Source organism: Spinacia oleracea, chromosome 4, assembly GCF_020520425.1.
Source record: "Spinacia oleracea cultivar Varoflay chromosome 4, BTI_SOV_V1, whole genome shotgun sequence".
Lineage (NCBI taxonomy): Eukaryota > Viridiplantae > Streptophyta > Magnoliopsida > Caryophyllales > Amaranthaceae > Spinacia > Spinacia oleracea.
In genome coordinates this window covers 40,932,951-40,950,349 of record NC_079490.1, presented here as the reverse complement: position 1 = coordinate 40,950,349, position 17,399 = coordinate 40,932,951, and the positions used below count along the sequence as shown (strand labels likewise).

The 17,399-nt window shown below is 37.9% G+C and overlaps 1 protein-coding gene and 1 pseudogene across 3 annotated transcripts; both read left to right on the top strand.

Annotated features, from left to right (window-relative positions):
• Positions 1–449: 449 nt before the first annotated feature.
• LOC130460449 (uncharacterized) lies at positions 450–550 on the top strand (annotated as a pseudogene).
• A 12,944-nt stretch (positions 551–13,494) lies between these two features.
• Positions 13,495–16,751, top strand: LOC110795337 (protein REVEILLE 1). Of its 3 annotated transcripts, XM_022000342.2 has the most exons (6): positions 13,495–13,768; positions 14,465–14,557; positions 14,677–14,788; positions 14,879–14,940; positions 15,074–15,463; positions 15,560–16,751. In XM_022000342.2, the coding sequence occupies exons 1-6, from the start codon at positions 13,736–13,738 to the stop codon at positions 16,196–16,198; spliced, it is 1,329 nt and encodes a 442-aa protein (XP_021856034.1). In that variant the 5' UTR covers positions 13,495–13,735; the 3' UTR covers positions 16,199–16,751. The 3 variants fall into 3 exon arrangements, with proteins under 3 accessions (XP_021856034.1, XP_021856035.1, XP_021856036.1); XM_022000343.2 differs by lacking the exon at positions 13,495–13,768 and having other exon boundaries at positions 14,423–14,557; XM_022000344.2 differs by lacking the exons at positions 13,495–13,768; positions 14,465–14,557 and having other exon boundaries at positions 14,742–14,788; positions 14,879–14,971.
• The last annotated feature ends 648 nt before the right edge of the window (positions 16,752–17,399 follow it).

The following is a 17,399-nucleotide window of genomic DNA, read 5'->3' as shown; positions in this document are numbered from 1 at the left end:
AGTTATAAACTAAGGGGCATGCATTAGGGGAATGACTTTAGTCTTGGCAATTTTCGCAAAAGGAGGTGCCCGGAGGCATTGAGCCATAATAACTAACCTTGCTCTTCCCCTTAGAGATAAGAGTGGCCAAAGGAGGAGGGATTGTAGACGGTGATGGCGGTTGGCTTGGTGTGTTTTCGAGCTTCTCCAATCGCGAGGTAAGCTTCTCCATCTTCCGTGCTTGCTCTATGGCGTACACCGAACCCTTAACATCTTCACTCCTACCTTTCCCATCATAATTCCTTGTGCCTACATGCCAAGATTGGTAGTTTTGAACTACATCCTCAATGATTTCCTCTATTTGATCCTCAGTTTTATTCATGATGGGGCCTCCCGCGCCCGCATCAAGACTTGTCTTCGAACTTGGACTCAACCCCAAGTAGAATGTTTGAAGCAACAACCATTTAGGGATCCCATGGTGAGGGAATTCCCTTTGGTACTCCTTAAAACAATCCCAAGCTTCGAAGAGTGACTCATCTCGCCTTTGCTCAAAGGATTGAATCCTGTGGCGACACTCCGTCGTCTTCCTATGCGAATAGAACTTGTTTAAGAATGCACTTGTCACCTCGATCCAAGTGCGAAGTGAGTTGGGCCTGACCTCCTTGTCAAGCCAATCACTTGCTCGCCCAAGTAGAGAGAACCGAAACAATGTCAACCTCACGTAATCCGATGTGACACCATTGTGCTTGATTGTGTCACAATAGTGCTCCAATTGTTTGAGATGTTCGTGAGGTGATTCATTACTCTTCCCATAAAAGGGGTGGCTTTGGACCAAATTGATCAAGGCGGGCTTGATCTCAAAGTTGTTGGCACCCGTTGTTGGGGCTTGAATACCGCATGTAGCTTCGAATGCCCCCGGTATTCCCAAGTTCTTAACCGGGAGCGCCATATTCTCAAAAACTTTCTCACTCTCTTGTTGTTCCTCACCAACACTCAACGATTCGAATCTGTTATGGCTTGATGAGATAGACCGTACACGCCTTAGTCTCTTAAGTGTCCTCTCCAATTCGAGGTTAAGAGGATGGAGGGTCCTTTAACGAGCACGCCCCCTAACAAGCATACAAACTCAAGAAAAACCGTGAGCAATGCCAAGGAAAAAGAAAGCTAAACTAAATTGCAATGTTTTTGTATTTTCTAATGATGAACTAGTCTCAACTTAAACTCAAAAACAACAACCGTTCCCCGGCAACGGCGCCATTTTGATAGGGCTTTTTTCCGTCGTTGAAAGATCAATGCCACAATCAAACAAAATTTATAGAAACACTAGACCAACCAACTATATGAATTATAGTGGCAAGTAAAGGGATCGTCCCAAAGAAACGATGGTTCTCGAGTTTAAATGTCAAGCTAATTCGAACAAGAGGTTTGATTTGAGTTATCACTATGATGCTAAACTAACAATTAAACTAGATTGAATCAAGGAAGCTAAACGTTAGGGAGTTGGGGATAGTCTAGGGAAATCGGGGGAATTGAACTACCATCTAGTAATCATGAATGATGCAATGAAATAGCAAATAGGGGAATGAAAACTAATGACGTGCTCGCCACCTCTAGGATAGAGCACGCGAAGCAACCTAGCCTATAGAAAAGCTTTCGCATAGTCCTAAGCTAGATTAGCTTGCATATAATAGGAACTATCATTCACTTGCATGAATTAGGCTCACAATGTCTTGCCAAACCTAAATCATACATTCCAATCTAATTCAATCAACTAGCATTTGCAACTACTACTTAATTGATCATGGAAAATCCTAGCACTAAATCAATTTAATCACATCAATCATTCATCAATCAAATCATCAAGTTCCCTTGATTAGGCCCCTAGATTCTCCCCTTTCCATAACCTAAATCTACTCACTAGCCATTCTAGAAATCAAGAAATCCATTAATTCTACACTAGCAAGCATGAAATTGAAGGATTAGGAAGAGAGAATCAAAGACTAGAACAATCAATTGAACAATCAACAAGAGAATTAAAGATCAAAGTAACTAAAGTAAAATCAAGAAGAATTCAAGAATTGAAGGAATTATAGAACAATCAACAATCACAACAAAAGCAACAATTAAGAACTTGAATTGAATTGCACAAAATTAGAAGAAGAGTTTAGAGAATTACAAATTGATGCTTCAATGGAGGAGAGTTTCTCTCTCTAGAAATGCTGAAAAACTAACTTTGAGAGTCTAAAATTATCAACTAAAATTCTACTCTTAACAAAATAATCGAAAAATCTATTTATAAGTTTCCCCAAATAGAAGCCAAAACTCGAATAAGAGCAGCCCGCGCAACCATTCGGTCGCACAGACCTTTTGTGCGACCGAACGTAAAAGAGTCATTCGAGCAAATACTGGGTCCTGTGCGAGCGAAGGCAGCGAAGAACATTTCCTTCGTCATGTGCGACCGAACGTAAAAGAGTCATTCGAGCAAATACTGGATCCTGTGCGAGCGAAGGTAGCGAAGAACATTTCCTTCGTCATGTGCGACCGAACGAAGAACCCTGTTCGGTCGAATGGGGTTTCTTTGGCTCATAATTCCTCTGCAGCATGATTCGCTCGAACGAAAGGCCTTGTGCGGGCGCACAACTCTTGTGCGGTCGAGTTGAGAGCTTTGTGCGGTCGCATCCCAAATTATGGACATTCTGCCTCCAAAAACCAAACCTGTGCGACCGAACAACAGAGCACGTTCGGTCGCACAAAACCTGTGTTGTCGAATAGTAGGCTGTGCGATCGCATCCCAAATTAGAGACATTCTGACTCCAAAAATCAATCCTGTGTGACCGAACAACAGAGCACGTTCGATCGCACAGAACTGGATATTCCTTGTGCCCATTTGCACTCCTCTGTTCGGGCACACAAACCATCACTCGATCGCACAAGCCCTGTTTTGGCTTGATTCTACTTGTTTTCCATCACTTTTCATCATAATCACCTATAGAGCACAAGTTGGAACGAAACTTATAAAATTCACACAAAAAAGCTATAAAAACTATAAAAAAAAGTATAAAAACTAACATAAAATCCTAAGCTAAGAGCGACATAAATGTCGCTCATCAGTCTACCACCTCTCACATCTATGATTTCCCCCGCAGTGGCAAGAAAAGGTCTTCCTAAGATGATTGGGACATTAGGGTCCTCCTCCATTTCTAAGACCACAAAATCTACGGGAATAAAGAACTTCCCGATCCTCATAGGCACATGCTCTACCTTTCCCAATGGAAGTTTCACCGAACGGTCGGCTAATTGGAGGGACACTTGGGTAGGTTTCAACTCTTCCACATTCAACCTTTGAAAAATAGAGAATGGCATTACACTAACACTAGCTCACCCCCCGAGTCACATAGGGCCTTATCTATGACAAGTTCCCCAATTGCACAAGGGATAGAAAAACTCCCGGGATCTTTCAATTTGGTGGGCAACTTGTTTTGGATAATGGCATTATAACTTTCGGGTAGGCTAATAGTCTCAACCACATCCACAACCCTCTTCTTGGTTAGGATCTCCTTCAAAAACTTGGCATATGTAGGCATTTGCCTAAGGGCTTCGGCAAAAGGAATGTTCACATAGAGCTTCTTGAGGACATCTTGGAATTTTGCAAATTGGTCATCAAGGTTAGCTCCGGCAAAACGAGATGGGAAAGGCAATTTGGGTTTGTCAGGAGGAACCACTCTCTTTGGGACTTCAACAACCATTGTCTCACTCACTACAACCTCTTCCTCATCTATGGTGGTATCAACAATAGGCTCACTCTCATCAACGGGCTCACTCTCTCCTTGAGTCGGACTCTTAGTACTTGAATTCACAAGGTTTTTCCCACTTCTTGTCACATGCAATAGAATTAGCTATGGGTCTCACCGGGACTTACCCCTTGAGGGGGTAAAGAACCGGGAACTCTTTAAGCATTAGAGGATGACAACTGTGCAATTTGTGTTTCAAGCATTTTATTATGGGTGGCCATGGAATCAAACTTTTGGTTGACTTGAGTTATGGATGTTTTCAACATTGCTTCAATATTGGACTCTTGAGGAGGTGGAGCATTGAGGAGCGGTCTTTGAAAACCGGGAGGGGGATTTTGAAAGCTTTGTGGTGGAGGCGGTCTTTGAAATTGAGAAGAAGAGGAAGATTGACCTTGGCACTAGTAGAAAAAGTGCTATTTGTAACAGGCAATAATTGACTATTAGTAACTAATATTGTCCGTTGCTATAGCCATCGTTACTAATACTAAAAAGTATTAGTAACTCGCAGTGGTCGTTACTAATAAGTATTATTCGTAACTGGCATATTCAAGCGCATGTTACTCATAAGTACTACTTGTAACTGGCATATTGAAGCGCCCATTACTAGTAGTCCTTTTTTCATTAACTTGCCCAACCATGCAAGTTACTAAAAGTTTATCACTAATAACCAACATCACTCTGGGCCAGTTAATAATACTATTTATTAAATATAAAAAAAACGGCAGCTAATCGTCATTGTCGCCACCACTACCTTTCTCATTGCCACCGTAATCACATACATGAATCAATAGAAGAGGGTCGGGAAGAAAACTAAATGTAAATGGTACTTGTACAAAATCTAGATGGATATGGTTGAACAAAGTGGTACAAATGAGGTCTTTAACTTGTTTCTCATCAAATTTCTAAATAGGAACTCCTTATTATATATACATAACTTTTAAAAAAAAATATCATAAAAATCTAAAAACGACTACGCTTCTCAAGTGCAGTCTCTCACGCAAATTGCAAACAAGAATAGCACTATGAAATCCTTCATTATACATATTACCTCCTTGAGATGAGCTAAGCTAGTTTTGCTACAAGATACACAACATTAGTCCTGCTTGTTTGGACATTACATTCGCAAGCATCAGGGTCGGCAAGAAGGAGCATAAGAAGAAGTCTTGAAGAAGCTCACAGAGTGATTGATTCAATGCAATGTTTTGTGAAGTCTCATAATGAAAACACCAAAAAAGTTGTAAATCTTCGGTTCAGTTGAAGCACAATCTGACAAAAAAATGAGCACGATATAATCACTTAATTAATTACGCAAAAATGAGCTGAAACTTAATAGTGTATTTACTAACAAGAAAACACATCCACGGTAAAATCAATATTGTAATCAAGCATGGAGTACCCCGTATCAAGTATCGACCACAGCCATTAAAGTATAAGTGTGAAGCTCTTCAGTTAATAATGTAATCTTAAGGAAAGTTGGCAGAGTATGTTGTCTAACTTCTTTAACAAGCCAATTTCATTATAGCTTGTTTATAAGAAATATACTGGTAAGACTATTATTTAAGACAACTCTGTTTCAAAAACTATTTTACTGCGCAAAATTGGACCTTTGAAGTTGTGTGACCAGAGCATCAAACTTGGAGCTCAAGGTATGGATCGACTCAAGGTCGTACCTTCCTCCTTTCTTGTCACCTTCTCTCCTATCATCGTTCCAATCTTCACAATTTCGGACCACATCATCAATGATGTCAAAAACCTCTTCCAAGCTCTTCTTCATGATTGCCCCCCCGGCTCTCGCATCTAGGGTCGTCCTAGAGGCCTTAGAAAGCCCGTGGTAGAAACAATGGAGAAGCACCCCCATCTCTATGCCATGATGTGGGCATTGGCGAATAATCTCATTGAATCTTTACCACGATTCTTGAAGGGTTTCATCGGTCCTTTCCTTGAATGTCATCATCTTGGAGCGGTAGTCCGCGGTTTGCGCGGGGCTACTATATTTGTTGATGAATGCCTCCGTCACCTCATTCCAAGAGGTTAAGGAGTTTGCCTTGAGGTCATCGAGCCATTTTCTTGCGTTATCGATCAGAGAGAACTTGAAGAGAGCCATGCGTATGTATTCTTGGGTTACCCCATTGTGTTTCACCGTGGAGCAATAATCGACAAAAGTCTTTAGATTCTCCCTAGGACTCTCAAGTCTTGACCCGGTAAATTGGCTCCTTTGAACCATCCCAATAAGTGCGGGTCGTAACTCAAAGTCGGTAGCCTCCAAGGCCGGAAGTAAGATGGCACTTTTTTCCTCATAGGTCCCGGGAGCACCATAACTCCTCAAATCATGCGCCATTAGAAATGTATCACTTGAAATACTCTTGAAAGATCGGAGACTTTCCGTTTCTCCGTCCCATTCTTCTATCTCTTCGTGCGCAAAAGGAAAAACGTGTTCCTCTTGATGATCAATGTTGTTAGATGCTCGTTGCAAGCTTCGTCGCCTAGCACGAAATGTCCGCTCAATTTTCGGATCTTGAGGAATGAGGGGAGAGGCTCTAGGAATTCTTGGCATGCACACTCAAGAAAACACTAGCATTGACAATAAAAAAGAAAAGAGGAAAGCAATTAAAAGAACTAGACTCATACACTAAAAGCTAATAAACTTAGCCGCAATTTCCCGGCAACGGCGCCAATTTGATATAGGGAAAAACTAGGTCGTTGCTAGTCTTACACCTAAATCAATTTAAATACCTAAACTAACCACTAGAAACAAGTAGAGTGGCAAGCAAGGGTCGATATCCACAGAGAATTGCGAGTTTCGTACCTAGAAATGCTAATATAAGCTAGTTCAAAATGGGGTTGGTTGTTGAAAAGGAGAATTCAAACTAAATTATTAGAACGATAAACAAGGATTAAAAACATTAGGGGATTGGGGTTCACCAAGGGGTACATGCAATAGGGGATTAAGGATTTTGGGGATTAACTAGACTTGCAAAGACAAATTGAAAAGGGGAATCAATCTTTAATACTCTCAAGACAATGAATTATGCTTCCGCACCAACCCAAAGACTAAGAATCAATCAAAATAAATCCGATCGAAATTATACGACGCAAGGACTCACAATCCTTGCCAAATCAACCATCGCATTCCATTGACCAAGAAAAGTTACATCTAACCAAGCAAGCAACGAGGAACCCCCCAACTTATGCGTTTAATTGCAAGAAATAATAAATCCTGCCCTAAAACCCCATACATGGAAACCCTAGGCTACACCCAAACCCCTAGATGAGGGACTACTCACTCATGAAATTGACCAAAAAATTCAACATGATATATTCAATAAGAGCATGCATTTCCAATTAATCAAGAAAATATTTAGCCAAATTCAAGTAAACAAGAGAAATATAAAAGTGCTTGTTTTTGGAGTTTTTGATTAATGAGAAAACAAAGAGACAAAAGTAAGAAAAATCAGAAATTAATGACAATAAATGAAAATAAGAGTTGAGAATTTTTTACAATGAAGCTTCAATTCCAAGATTAGGGAGAATCCCAAGTATAAAAATGAGCAATGAATGAAGTTTTCTTCCTTTCTCTCTCCAAAATAAATTTTAGACTATTTTTGTTCTAAACTAGGTTAGACTAAAAGTTCCCAAAAAGGCTTTAAATAGTCCCGAAAAAATTCCAGCGCTGGCAACAGGTTCGGCCGAACAACAGGCAAGTTCGGCCGAACCAAGAGGTAAGTTCGGCCGAACCAGCATCAGGTTCATCCGGACTGGAGGGGAATTAGGAACTTTTCTCGCAGTGAGGTTCGACCGAACTTTTAGGGAAGTTCGGCCGAACCCAAGGGAGTTCGGCCGAACCTTCATAATAGTCCGGCAAAACTTCTGGGCTTGACTGCTTCAAACATTTCTGCTTCGGTTCGGCCGAACACTTCAGAAGTTCGGCCGAACATCTTGAGCTCTTGGTTCCTTAATTCTTTTTTTCCACTTTGACCTCTACTTGGAATGATTTTGACTTACATAGACTTTTCCGTCCGCTTTACCTGTTTTCCTACACATTAACAAACCCATGAAAAGTAAAAGCTTGACAAAAGATAAGAAAAACAAGGCGAAAGGACGGTAATTAGGAAAAACCGAGTCAACTAAGCGAGGAAAAGAAAAGGGACTAAAATAAGCACAAAAGGGGAAGAAAACGAACAAAACCAAGAATAAAAAGAGGCAAAGTACTATCGTAAGAGTGACATAAATGTCACTCATCAGTGTGTCGTGAGGGGTAAGAAAGAGAGAGGAGGGAAAACTTTGAGGTTTTGTGAAATTAATGAAGTGGGGATCTCACAAACATAAGGGGTTATTTATAGGTTTCTTATAATCTTAGTGGGCTAGGATTAGGAAATTGGTATTGGGCTTGAATTAAGAAGGTTTGGCTTGAGTTAAAAGTTTATTGAATTCCCTTGATTGGGCTTAACATAATAAGTGAGTTGGACTTTAAAATAATTCAAACCTTTTTACAATTCGAAACCCAAATTAAATTCCCGACTTGAATTTTAAATTCGTTTCGTAATTAATTAAAATAATAAATATTCTAATTAATAAAATACATTTAAATAACGTTTAAATGCGATTTAAATTCTAAAAATTATTAAAGTGCTTTATAAGTATAATAAAATATATTTATAATTACTTAAAAACATGAGGTATTACAGTTTCCACCCATGACCTCAGAGAAAGGTGGAGGTTTATCAGGCTTAGCTCCCCACCCTGTATTCCTAACCCTGTCCGCAGTTGTATCCCCATCCATGTTCAATTCAATCCTAGAATCGCGCGAGGAACTACTTGTTTCAGAAATATCTATGGCATCCTCATACCCAACCCCACTGTTTATATTCTAGCTATCCTCACTCCTAGAAATGTATAAAAGTATAAATTCAAGAAGGAAAGGCAAGACTAGGGGAAATACCTAAAGAAAAGATGTGACGACAAAAAGAATCCGCAACGGAGATAAGAGTTGGCCGTAAATTCAGTCAAAGCCACCTAAAAATAAGAATCCACAAGAATCAAAATACGAAACGATGGGGAAGAGAAAAGGAGCTCACGCTCACCATAATACGACACTTCTCGAGAACGTGAGACGATAATGCAAAGAAAAGGGAGAAAGAACTCGAAGACGACAAAAAGGAAGTGAGAGAGTGAAAATTATAAAGGAAGAGAGAAAGCACAAAATAGGGACGGTTGTATCAAACGCATTTTCCCAATGCACTAGCGATGAAAGCACGTGGAAAAGAGAAATTTCAAATTTTCCCGCCACTCGTCCTAAAGAAAACGAAGTGTCGCCATGTGTAAGAGGGGGCCAGTCGTCCTCAAAGTCCCAAGGGGGCTAGTCGTCCTAAAAATCTCAATGGGGCTAGTCTTCCTAAAAATCTCAAGGAGGGTAGTCGTCCTAGAAATCTCAAGTGGGCTAGTCATCATAAAAATCTTAAAGGGGGCTAGTCATCCTAAATATCTCAACAGAGCTAGTCATCCTAATAATGTCAAATGGGGAAAGTTGTCCTAAATAATCAGAAGGAACTAGCCGGCCTGACGGAGGCTAATCAATTCATCAGGAGAATAGAAAAAGAAAGGAAAAGAACAATCAGTTAATGCAGTCGTCTTTTTCCTAATGGGGGCTAGTCAGTTCATCAGTATAATCCCACCTGCACTCTCACATCTTCCTTCCATAACAAAAACACCTAAGGGGGTGTGGTCATTATGATGGGGCTAATTGTACGAAGTATCTTTCTTCAGAGCAATCGCAACCACCAGAGCAGCTGCAATCACTCTGAGGGGGCTAGTTGTAAGGGAAGCCCTACCTGCATGCCGGTAGAGCACCCATGACCGGATAAACAATACTAGTTGAATACAAGGAATCGACATCCCATTCGGCATTTGGGCTAAATAAGCTACAATCGGCATAATACTGTCGTTTGTAATAAATCAGGCCCAAAAGATCTACAGATTGATGGATAAAGGACCGTGCCATCCGTACGGGTCACCCGTCTATATATATGAACCCTCATACAATGCTCATGGTACATAATCTCACTCAATCATTCTGATAAACATTTATTACAGAGTAACCAACCTAATCTGACTTAAGCAACGGAGGGGGATTTCTCGGATTACCCCCGAGGCTAATTAACTCTTTCACTGTGCAGGACACAGTCAACATCTCATCACGAGGACAATCAGGCCCCAGTACAGTTCCACATCCTCAACCGGAACAATAATCATTCACTCTCCTCAAATAGGCTCCATTGAAATTTTAAACTCAAATTCAACAAGTTATTTAAATTTAACGAAGTTTTTCAAAATTTAACATAAGTCTTCATAGTTTTATGAGATTCGACTTATTTAGACCGTTCATCATCTTGATATTTTCAAGCCCATGTTATAAGAACTTAAATATGTTTTTTTTTCCTAAATAGTGCTTCATATTAGATACATAGTACTCCGTATGTTTCAAGCATTGATTTTAATATTAAACCTTTGCTACAAACATTATTTTCATGGACGTTTTACCTTTTCTATAAAAAACAACACTAACAACAATAATTTAATATTCTTCTAAAACTTTACATTATAGGGGGGAAATCAAGTTTTGCAGGCAATAAAGTCAGATTGATCACCTTAAGACTTACTACCTCCGTTTTAAAATTATCTTTACACTTTTTGTTTTAGTGCGTTTTATTATGTTCTTATACTTTGCTTTATTCTATTTTAGACATGAAAATTTACTACCTTATTCTTCTTACTCCGCAATATTTACAATTTTCCACTTACTTTATTTATTTTTTTCTTACACCCATCCACATTTTTTACACATTCCTATTAATTTATCCATATTTTATTATATTCAACAAAATTCCTATTTTTATCTTAATATTTGTGCAAATAGTAACCGTAAAGATCTTTTTAGATCTAAAACTTAAAATCGTTGTTCTACGAATTGTTGTACATGTTCTAAAACTTGATTTAATGTTCCAAAGACTAAAAGTAGATACACACACACAACACCCCCCCCCTATATAAAGGCTCTAGCTGAAGACTATCGATGAAATTTGAAAAAAGTGAGAAAATACGGAGAGAGAAAATGGGAAAATAAATTAAGTTAAAGTTGATGATTTTTTTTCCAGAGATGAACATTATCATTAATAATCATTCATACGACGTCTACAATGATAAAAAAGATTTATATGCCACAAATTAGAGAAAACACATACTTCCTCCGTTCATTTTTACTTGCAACGTTTGTCACTTTCACGCATGCCAATGCACAACTTTGATTAATAATATCTTTAATTATCTTTAAGAAAAAATTATAAAAAGTTAATATTTTGAAAATACAAATTAAGACGAATATATTTTATCTTACGTATAAATCACCAAAGATGGTCAAAGTATAATGTGTGAATAGTGTAGAAATCACAAACGTTGCAAGTATTATAAATCAGAGGAATAGTTGTTACAATAACAACAATTATTATTTTATATCCTAAAGCACAATTCATACTCCACCACTTCTAACTTGACGCGATTAGTGATTTTCGATATTTTTACATCTTTCCATGCAGAGCCCTTAGCAATATGTGCAATTATTGTTTTGTTCGACGAGTTGATGATAAACCTCAAATTTGTAAAAATCCAAATCACCTTCCCAATTATTGAAACCCTAAAAATCAAATTCTCATCCATGGATGAGAATCAAAAACCTAGACAAATCTAGGGAAAAAAATCCAGGAATAAATTGGGAACAAGCCAAAGGAAAAGAAACAAAAAAGAGAACATGAAGAGAAAACAATTGTAAAACAAAAGGCCGAAATATTTTTATACTATTTTCGACCTAAACAACCGGGAAAACTAAAACCCTAAAAGATGAGGGGAAATAGAGAAATGAGTTAAAGTTCCCTCATTTCTCTCTCTTTAAGCCCTGAAACTTTAACTCATTTCTCTCTCTTAAACCCTGAAACTTTAACTCATTTCTCTCTCTTCCACTCATCTTCTAGGGTTTTGGTTTTCTTAGTTGTTTAGATCGAAAATAGTGTAAAACTAAAACCCTAGAAGATTAGAGTTAAAGAAAACAAATCTGAATGCCCTGTCCTTTTTAGCTTAATTTTAGTTTCAGGGCTTATTTTTCAGTTCAGTTAAGTTAATTTCAGTTAAGCTTTATTCAATTTAATTCAATTCAATTCAACTTATTATTATTATTATTATTATTATTATTATTATTATTATTATTATTATTATTATTTTATTATTTTTAATTTATTTTTTTATATATTTTATTATTATTTATATATAACTTATTATTTACTATTATTATTTATTTAAATTCAATAATATTTAGTTAAGTGAAATTAAGTCAAGTTCAGGAGCATTCAGTTCAGTTCAGTTCAATTTAGCTCAAAAGAACAGGGTTTAAGTGTTTCGCTTCTGAATCCAGATCCTCTATCGGTTTTAAGTCCTAATGTCTTACCCACGAGTCATATAATCTTTCCAAACAGACAATAAATTATTTGGTGGTGGCTCTTTCAATATACAATATTCAAAACTGTAGGGGCATCCAGATTCCTAATATTTCAAATGTTCATAACCGGAGCGTCATCAATCATGAACTCTAAGTGGCTCCCCTTGAGGGTTGGATTGTAAAAAAAACAAGTCACTCGGTGCATATATGGTTTTTGACATTATAATTTAAGTTTGGCGTTTTAGCATTTTTCCTTAACAATTTGTTAAAATCATCATAGTTCAACATTTACAAACGTTTTCGAATCTGGCCGATAATAACCCTCACGCAAGAGACAAAAAAGACAAGACGTCAAATTATGTAGACGAGATTCAATCCCATATCTTGGATATCAGCCTATTAAAGACTTTACCAGCTAAGGGTGCAATTTCTCAAATTATCTGAACAAATTTGAATTGAACTTATCATAATACTTCCCCCGTTCCGTAAATATCGCACCGTTTGATTTTTACACTGTTCATACTACAACTTTGACCCATGATGCGATATCTATAGAACAGAGAAAATAGGTAAGCAGGGAGATTCGAACCTGAGACCTATTGTACACAGGCCCTCGATCTTAACCACTAGGCCAAGACATCATTGGTAAATATAATAGGATCTTTATAGAAGTATAGAACCTTAAGATAAATCATCCTCCGTACCATTTTGTAAAAGGGGAAAGGATAACAATTTTTGTTTTAAAAAAAAAAGAAAAAAGGAAGGGAATTTAGGTTCATATAAAAGTGGACCCACATGATGCTAGCAAATACGGATCTAATCTAACGACATCAAGGACCCTTGAGAAAAAGCGTTTAAAAAAACACAAGAGAAAAAAAGAATTTAAAGAAAATAGAAAAGAGGGAGCCCAAAATAGTTTCCACGTGTCAAAAAAGCTATGGCTAACATACTTGTACAGAACCAAAGTTCACGCGCGCGAGTAGTAAAAGCCACACACACCCCACAAATTGTTCATAAAGCGCATAATAACTATTAAATCGGATTATAATAAAAAAAATCTTATCCTATCAAAAAAAAAAAAGGAGGGAGGAGAAAAAAAGACAAAGGAAAGCCACGTGTAAGAAACGAACTTTGAACTTGAGCCACAAGATTATACAAAGTTCTGGACAATTCTACCGTAATCAACCCTTACCAAATTCAAAAATACCCAAATTATCCTACAAAAAAATCCTCCCACATAAACCCCCCCTCGTCCTTCTCTTTTCTTCCCCTCTCTGAAACAAACAAACCTCCTCTCATCCTCTTTCTCTCTCCTACGTGGCGTCCTCTGCGTTTTTTCTTGCTATCTCTCTAAAAAAAAAGTTGCATATTTGTCTCCTATGTGTTTGTGAGCAAAATTGAGCTGAAGTTTTTGGTGATTTTTCCATTTGGTTGTTGTGAAATTTGAGATCGAAGATTTTTGAAGTTTTTAGTTGTTGATTCGATGCCTTGCTCATCGTCTACTATGGTTACTCAAGTAAGTTTTTATCTAGATTTGAGATATCTATGCGATTCATTTCTATTTTAGATGTCGTATGACTTGTGATTAATGAATTTAGTATGTTGTTTGGGAAATGAAATTATTACGGGTAACTTTCCATTTATGAGCTGAAATCATTGTGTTTTGACAAAATTAGGGAAATTGATTGATTTCCAAATCTATTTGTTGGAATCGAAGAATTATGCTATGTTGTTTTTGGTAATGGAATGAATTATTCTTTTGTTCATTTTGTCAAATTGAACAGTTGTCTAGGTGTTTTTGGTGAAGTAAACATGGATATAACTACAAATAGCATAATCAATTTTGTTATTTTGCAATTGATTGTTTTTGGATTTGATTTTTGTAAGTTGTAAATAGCGTTGTGGAAGGTTGCTTAAGGCTTGCTTAAGGTTAATTAGTATATTGATTATGTTGGAGCGTGTGTCGGTACTCGGGTGTTCGCTAATTTCGTGTTGTGTTATCTGTTTATATGATTGAGAATTTGTGTTGATTCTGAATCATATATACAGATTGAGATTTCTACCAACTGTGTTTATGGCCGGAGATGTTGTCTGTGGTAATTCTATGTTGAATTTTCAATTATATGATTGAGAATTTAGTTGATTCGTACCGTTTTATGAACGGAGTTGTTGGTGTCGGATACTGATGTTAAATGTTATTGAACTTTATCAGGAGGAGACTAGTGTTGCTCAATCCGATTCAGGAAATAGGAATTCATCGGTTGCCGGAGCGCAGACCGGTGTAGGAGAAGGCCAAATTCCTAAGGTTTTGGTCATTTCTCTGCCTTTTACTATGTGGCTCCTCAATTAGGGATCACTGATTACAGAACTGAGTTGTTCAGTGTGCCTTACTCTTCTTCTGTCCTATTTCCTTATATGAAACAGATTCGCAAGCCGTATACTATAACAAAGCAAAGGGAAAGATGGACAGAAGAAGAGCATAAGAAATTCCTTGAAGCTCTAAAACTGTATGGCCGAGCTTGGAGAAAGATAGAGGGTAGGTTTTCAAGAATATGATATTGATAATTTCAAGGATTTTGAAATGATGTGCTTGCTAAGATGCTAATTTACTTGTTCTTGTGTTCAGATCATGTTGGATCCAAAACGGCAGTCCAAATCCGCAGCCATGCTCAGAAGTTCTTTTCAAAGGTCCATTGCCCACTCTTTACCCTTGGTTGAAGTAAGTTGTTGTCTGTGACCTCGAAGACGTGTGAACGTACTTTGAAAGGTCAGATTCAATTGCTTCTTGTATCTGATCCGTCTTTGTGTTTTTAATGTTCAGGTTGTTCGGGAAACAAATAACAGTAATGCAAATTCAGTAGCTGATCCCATTGAGATACCACCACCCCGTCCTAAGAGAAAGCCGTCACACCCATACCCTCGGAAACTTGTACTTCCATCCAGAAAAGACATGCCAATGGAGCAGGGATCAAGATCTGTATCTCCAAACTCTTCACTCTCTGAGCAAGAGAATCAGTCCCCTACTTCAGTTTTGTCTGCTGCCGCCTCGGATATGCTAGCATCTGCAGATTCAGCTGCACCCAAAAGCAGCCCATCCCCTGTATCTTCAGGCAATTTTGGTGACCAAGTTGCAAAATTGCAGTCTGAAGATAATGCACCTCAGGGGGAAGTGCAGGAGTCTAAATCTGGATCTACTGTTCCAGCTTCAGTGGTACTGAATTAATCACTTGTTTGTATAGTGAATTGTGTTTTAGAATTACTACATTTTGGAGGTTTCATATTAACCTGAATGTATTTTGATGTGCAGAAATTGGAACTTTTTCCAGTTAAGGAGTCAGTTCACAAGGAAGAATCAGCTTGCACAAAGGTCCTTAAACTATTTGGAAAAGATGTAGTAGTCCCAGGAAACCCGGAATCATTTACGAGCTTGAGCAAGTCTCCCTCATTAGATATGGGGGAAGGAGTTCTCCAGGCAGGTCCAGAAGATTTCCAGGCTGCCGATAACTCAGTGAGAATTGTTGGAAATGCGCAGGATCATATGAAATTTTATTATGTGGATAAAAATGCAAACCAGGTAGAAAAACCGACACCTCTGCCATGGTGGGTTTTCTTCAGAGGGATGTCAGTTCCTCCATTTGTGGAAACCCAAGAGAAGGAAACTCAGCGAGAGGGATCTTCTGGAGAATCAAATAGCGATTCAGTTAATGGAGGAGAAACTCAGGATAAGAATTGGGAAACAGAAACGGAGTCTGGCCAATGCGGTCCAGTGTCAGACAAAGAAATTAAGTTTGTTGAGGATTCACCCAGTTTGATTGAGAAGAGAAGTAGCGTTGACAAGTGCAGAAAGGGATTTGTTCCTTATAAAAGATGCCTTTCGGAGAGAGACATGGAATCGACCATAGGCAGTGAAGATAGAGAAAGTCAAAGAGTTCGACTTTGCTTGTAGCAACATATGACATATCCCCTAGTGAAGTTTCCTTATTTAGATTAGCTCAACATTTATAACTATCCAGACTGAAAAACCCAGTTGAGATTGGGAATCAGTACAGTCATATACTTCCTATGTAGTAATTATGGTTGCGGCATGACTATAATACGAGGTTTGATACGAGGTTTGATCATCTAACCACCTCCGAGGTGAGTGGCTGTATAAAGTGGATGGCCACTCAAAGGCTCCTCAAAAGTGAAAACGAGCTTGGTGGTTCTGCATCTAAAACACTTTTTTTTTTCTTTTTAACTTGCTGGATCTTTGACCTTTGTATTTTTTTCTTCTAGTGTTCAGGTTTCCCACAGTTCCTAATTTCCTATTTTTTCTTTGGGAGATTTGTATTCTGGGTCTTGTATTATAGGGTCATTGTTTCATTTTTTCCCTTTCCTTTCCCTTGATTGGGGTTTATGAACTGTGAATTAGTATGATAATTGTTCAAATATTTTGTATGAAATCATGATTGTTACACATATAAATGGTGGATGGATCTGATATTTTGGGTTGTGCCTCATTTTGGCATAGTTATCGTCCCATGTAGCTATGTAGGAAGCCATAAATGACAGTGGTATACTTCATACTATGGTTTACCGATCTTGCTCCAACTATCATCTCCAATTAAACTACGGAGTAATTTTTTGAGAGGAATTTTAGGTGCATACGGAGTATTTGAAAAGTGGCTTAAATACTTATCGTGTCCTATTATTGGTACTTTATTTCCTTCATTACATTTTTCAATGTCATCATACTATACCTAAAATAGTAAAATTAATGACAGTTTCGCCGTCAACTTTTCTTAACGTCGTATCACAACCGTCGTAAAATAAAGTTTTTGATGAATGAACGCCAAACATCTAGGTGAAGAAAGTGAAAGACAAAACGAAAGTTAGAGAAACAGTGATGAAAAGGAGATGTTTATTTAATTATGGCGAGATAATAGATTTTTGTGGAGAGTATAAGAGGAGAGTGAATTTAGGTATTTGTTGTAGTCCAAGTATAGGGTTTTGCCTCATATTGGTAGATAGTTATCTTGTGGATACCAAAGTGAGACAAGATGAGTAAAGGGTGACAGAATGGTATGTCTGGTAGTGAGTTGTGAGATGTGAGCTCTAGAAGCAATCCATAGAGAATTAGACATTGCGTAGTGTTTGTGGCTCTCATT

Bases quoted from the DNA above. Each gene is read 5' to 3' on its own strand.
- LOC110795337 (XM_022000342.2), top strand. From the start codon at position 13,736: ATGCCTTGCTCATCGTCTACTATGGTTACTCAA. The intron at 13,769-14,464 runs GTAAGTTTTTAT...GAACTTTATCAG, and splicing joins CGTCTACTATGGTTACTCAA to GAGGAGACTAGTGTTGCTCA. The intron at 14,941-15,073 runs GTCCATTGCCCA...TTTAATGTTCAG, and splicing joins CTCAGAAGTTCTTTTCAAAG to GTTGTTCGGGAAACAAATAA.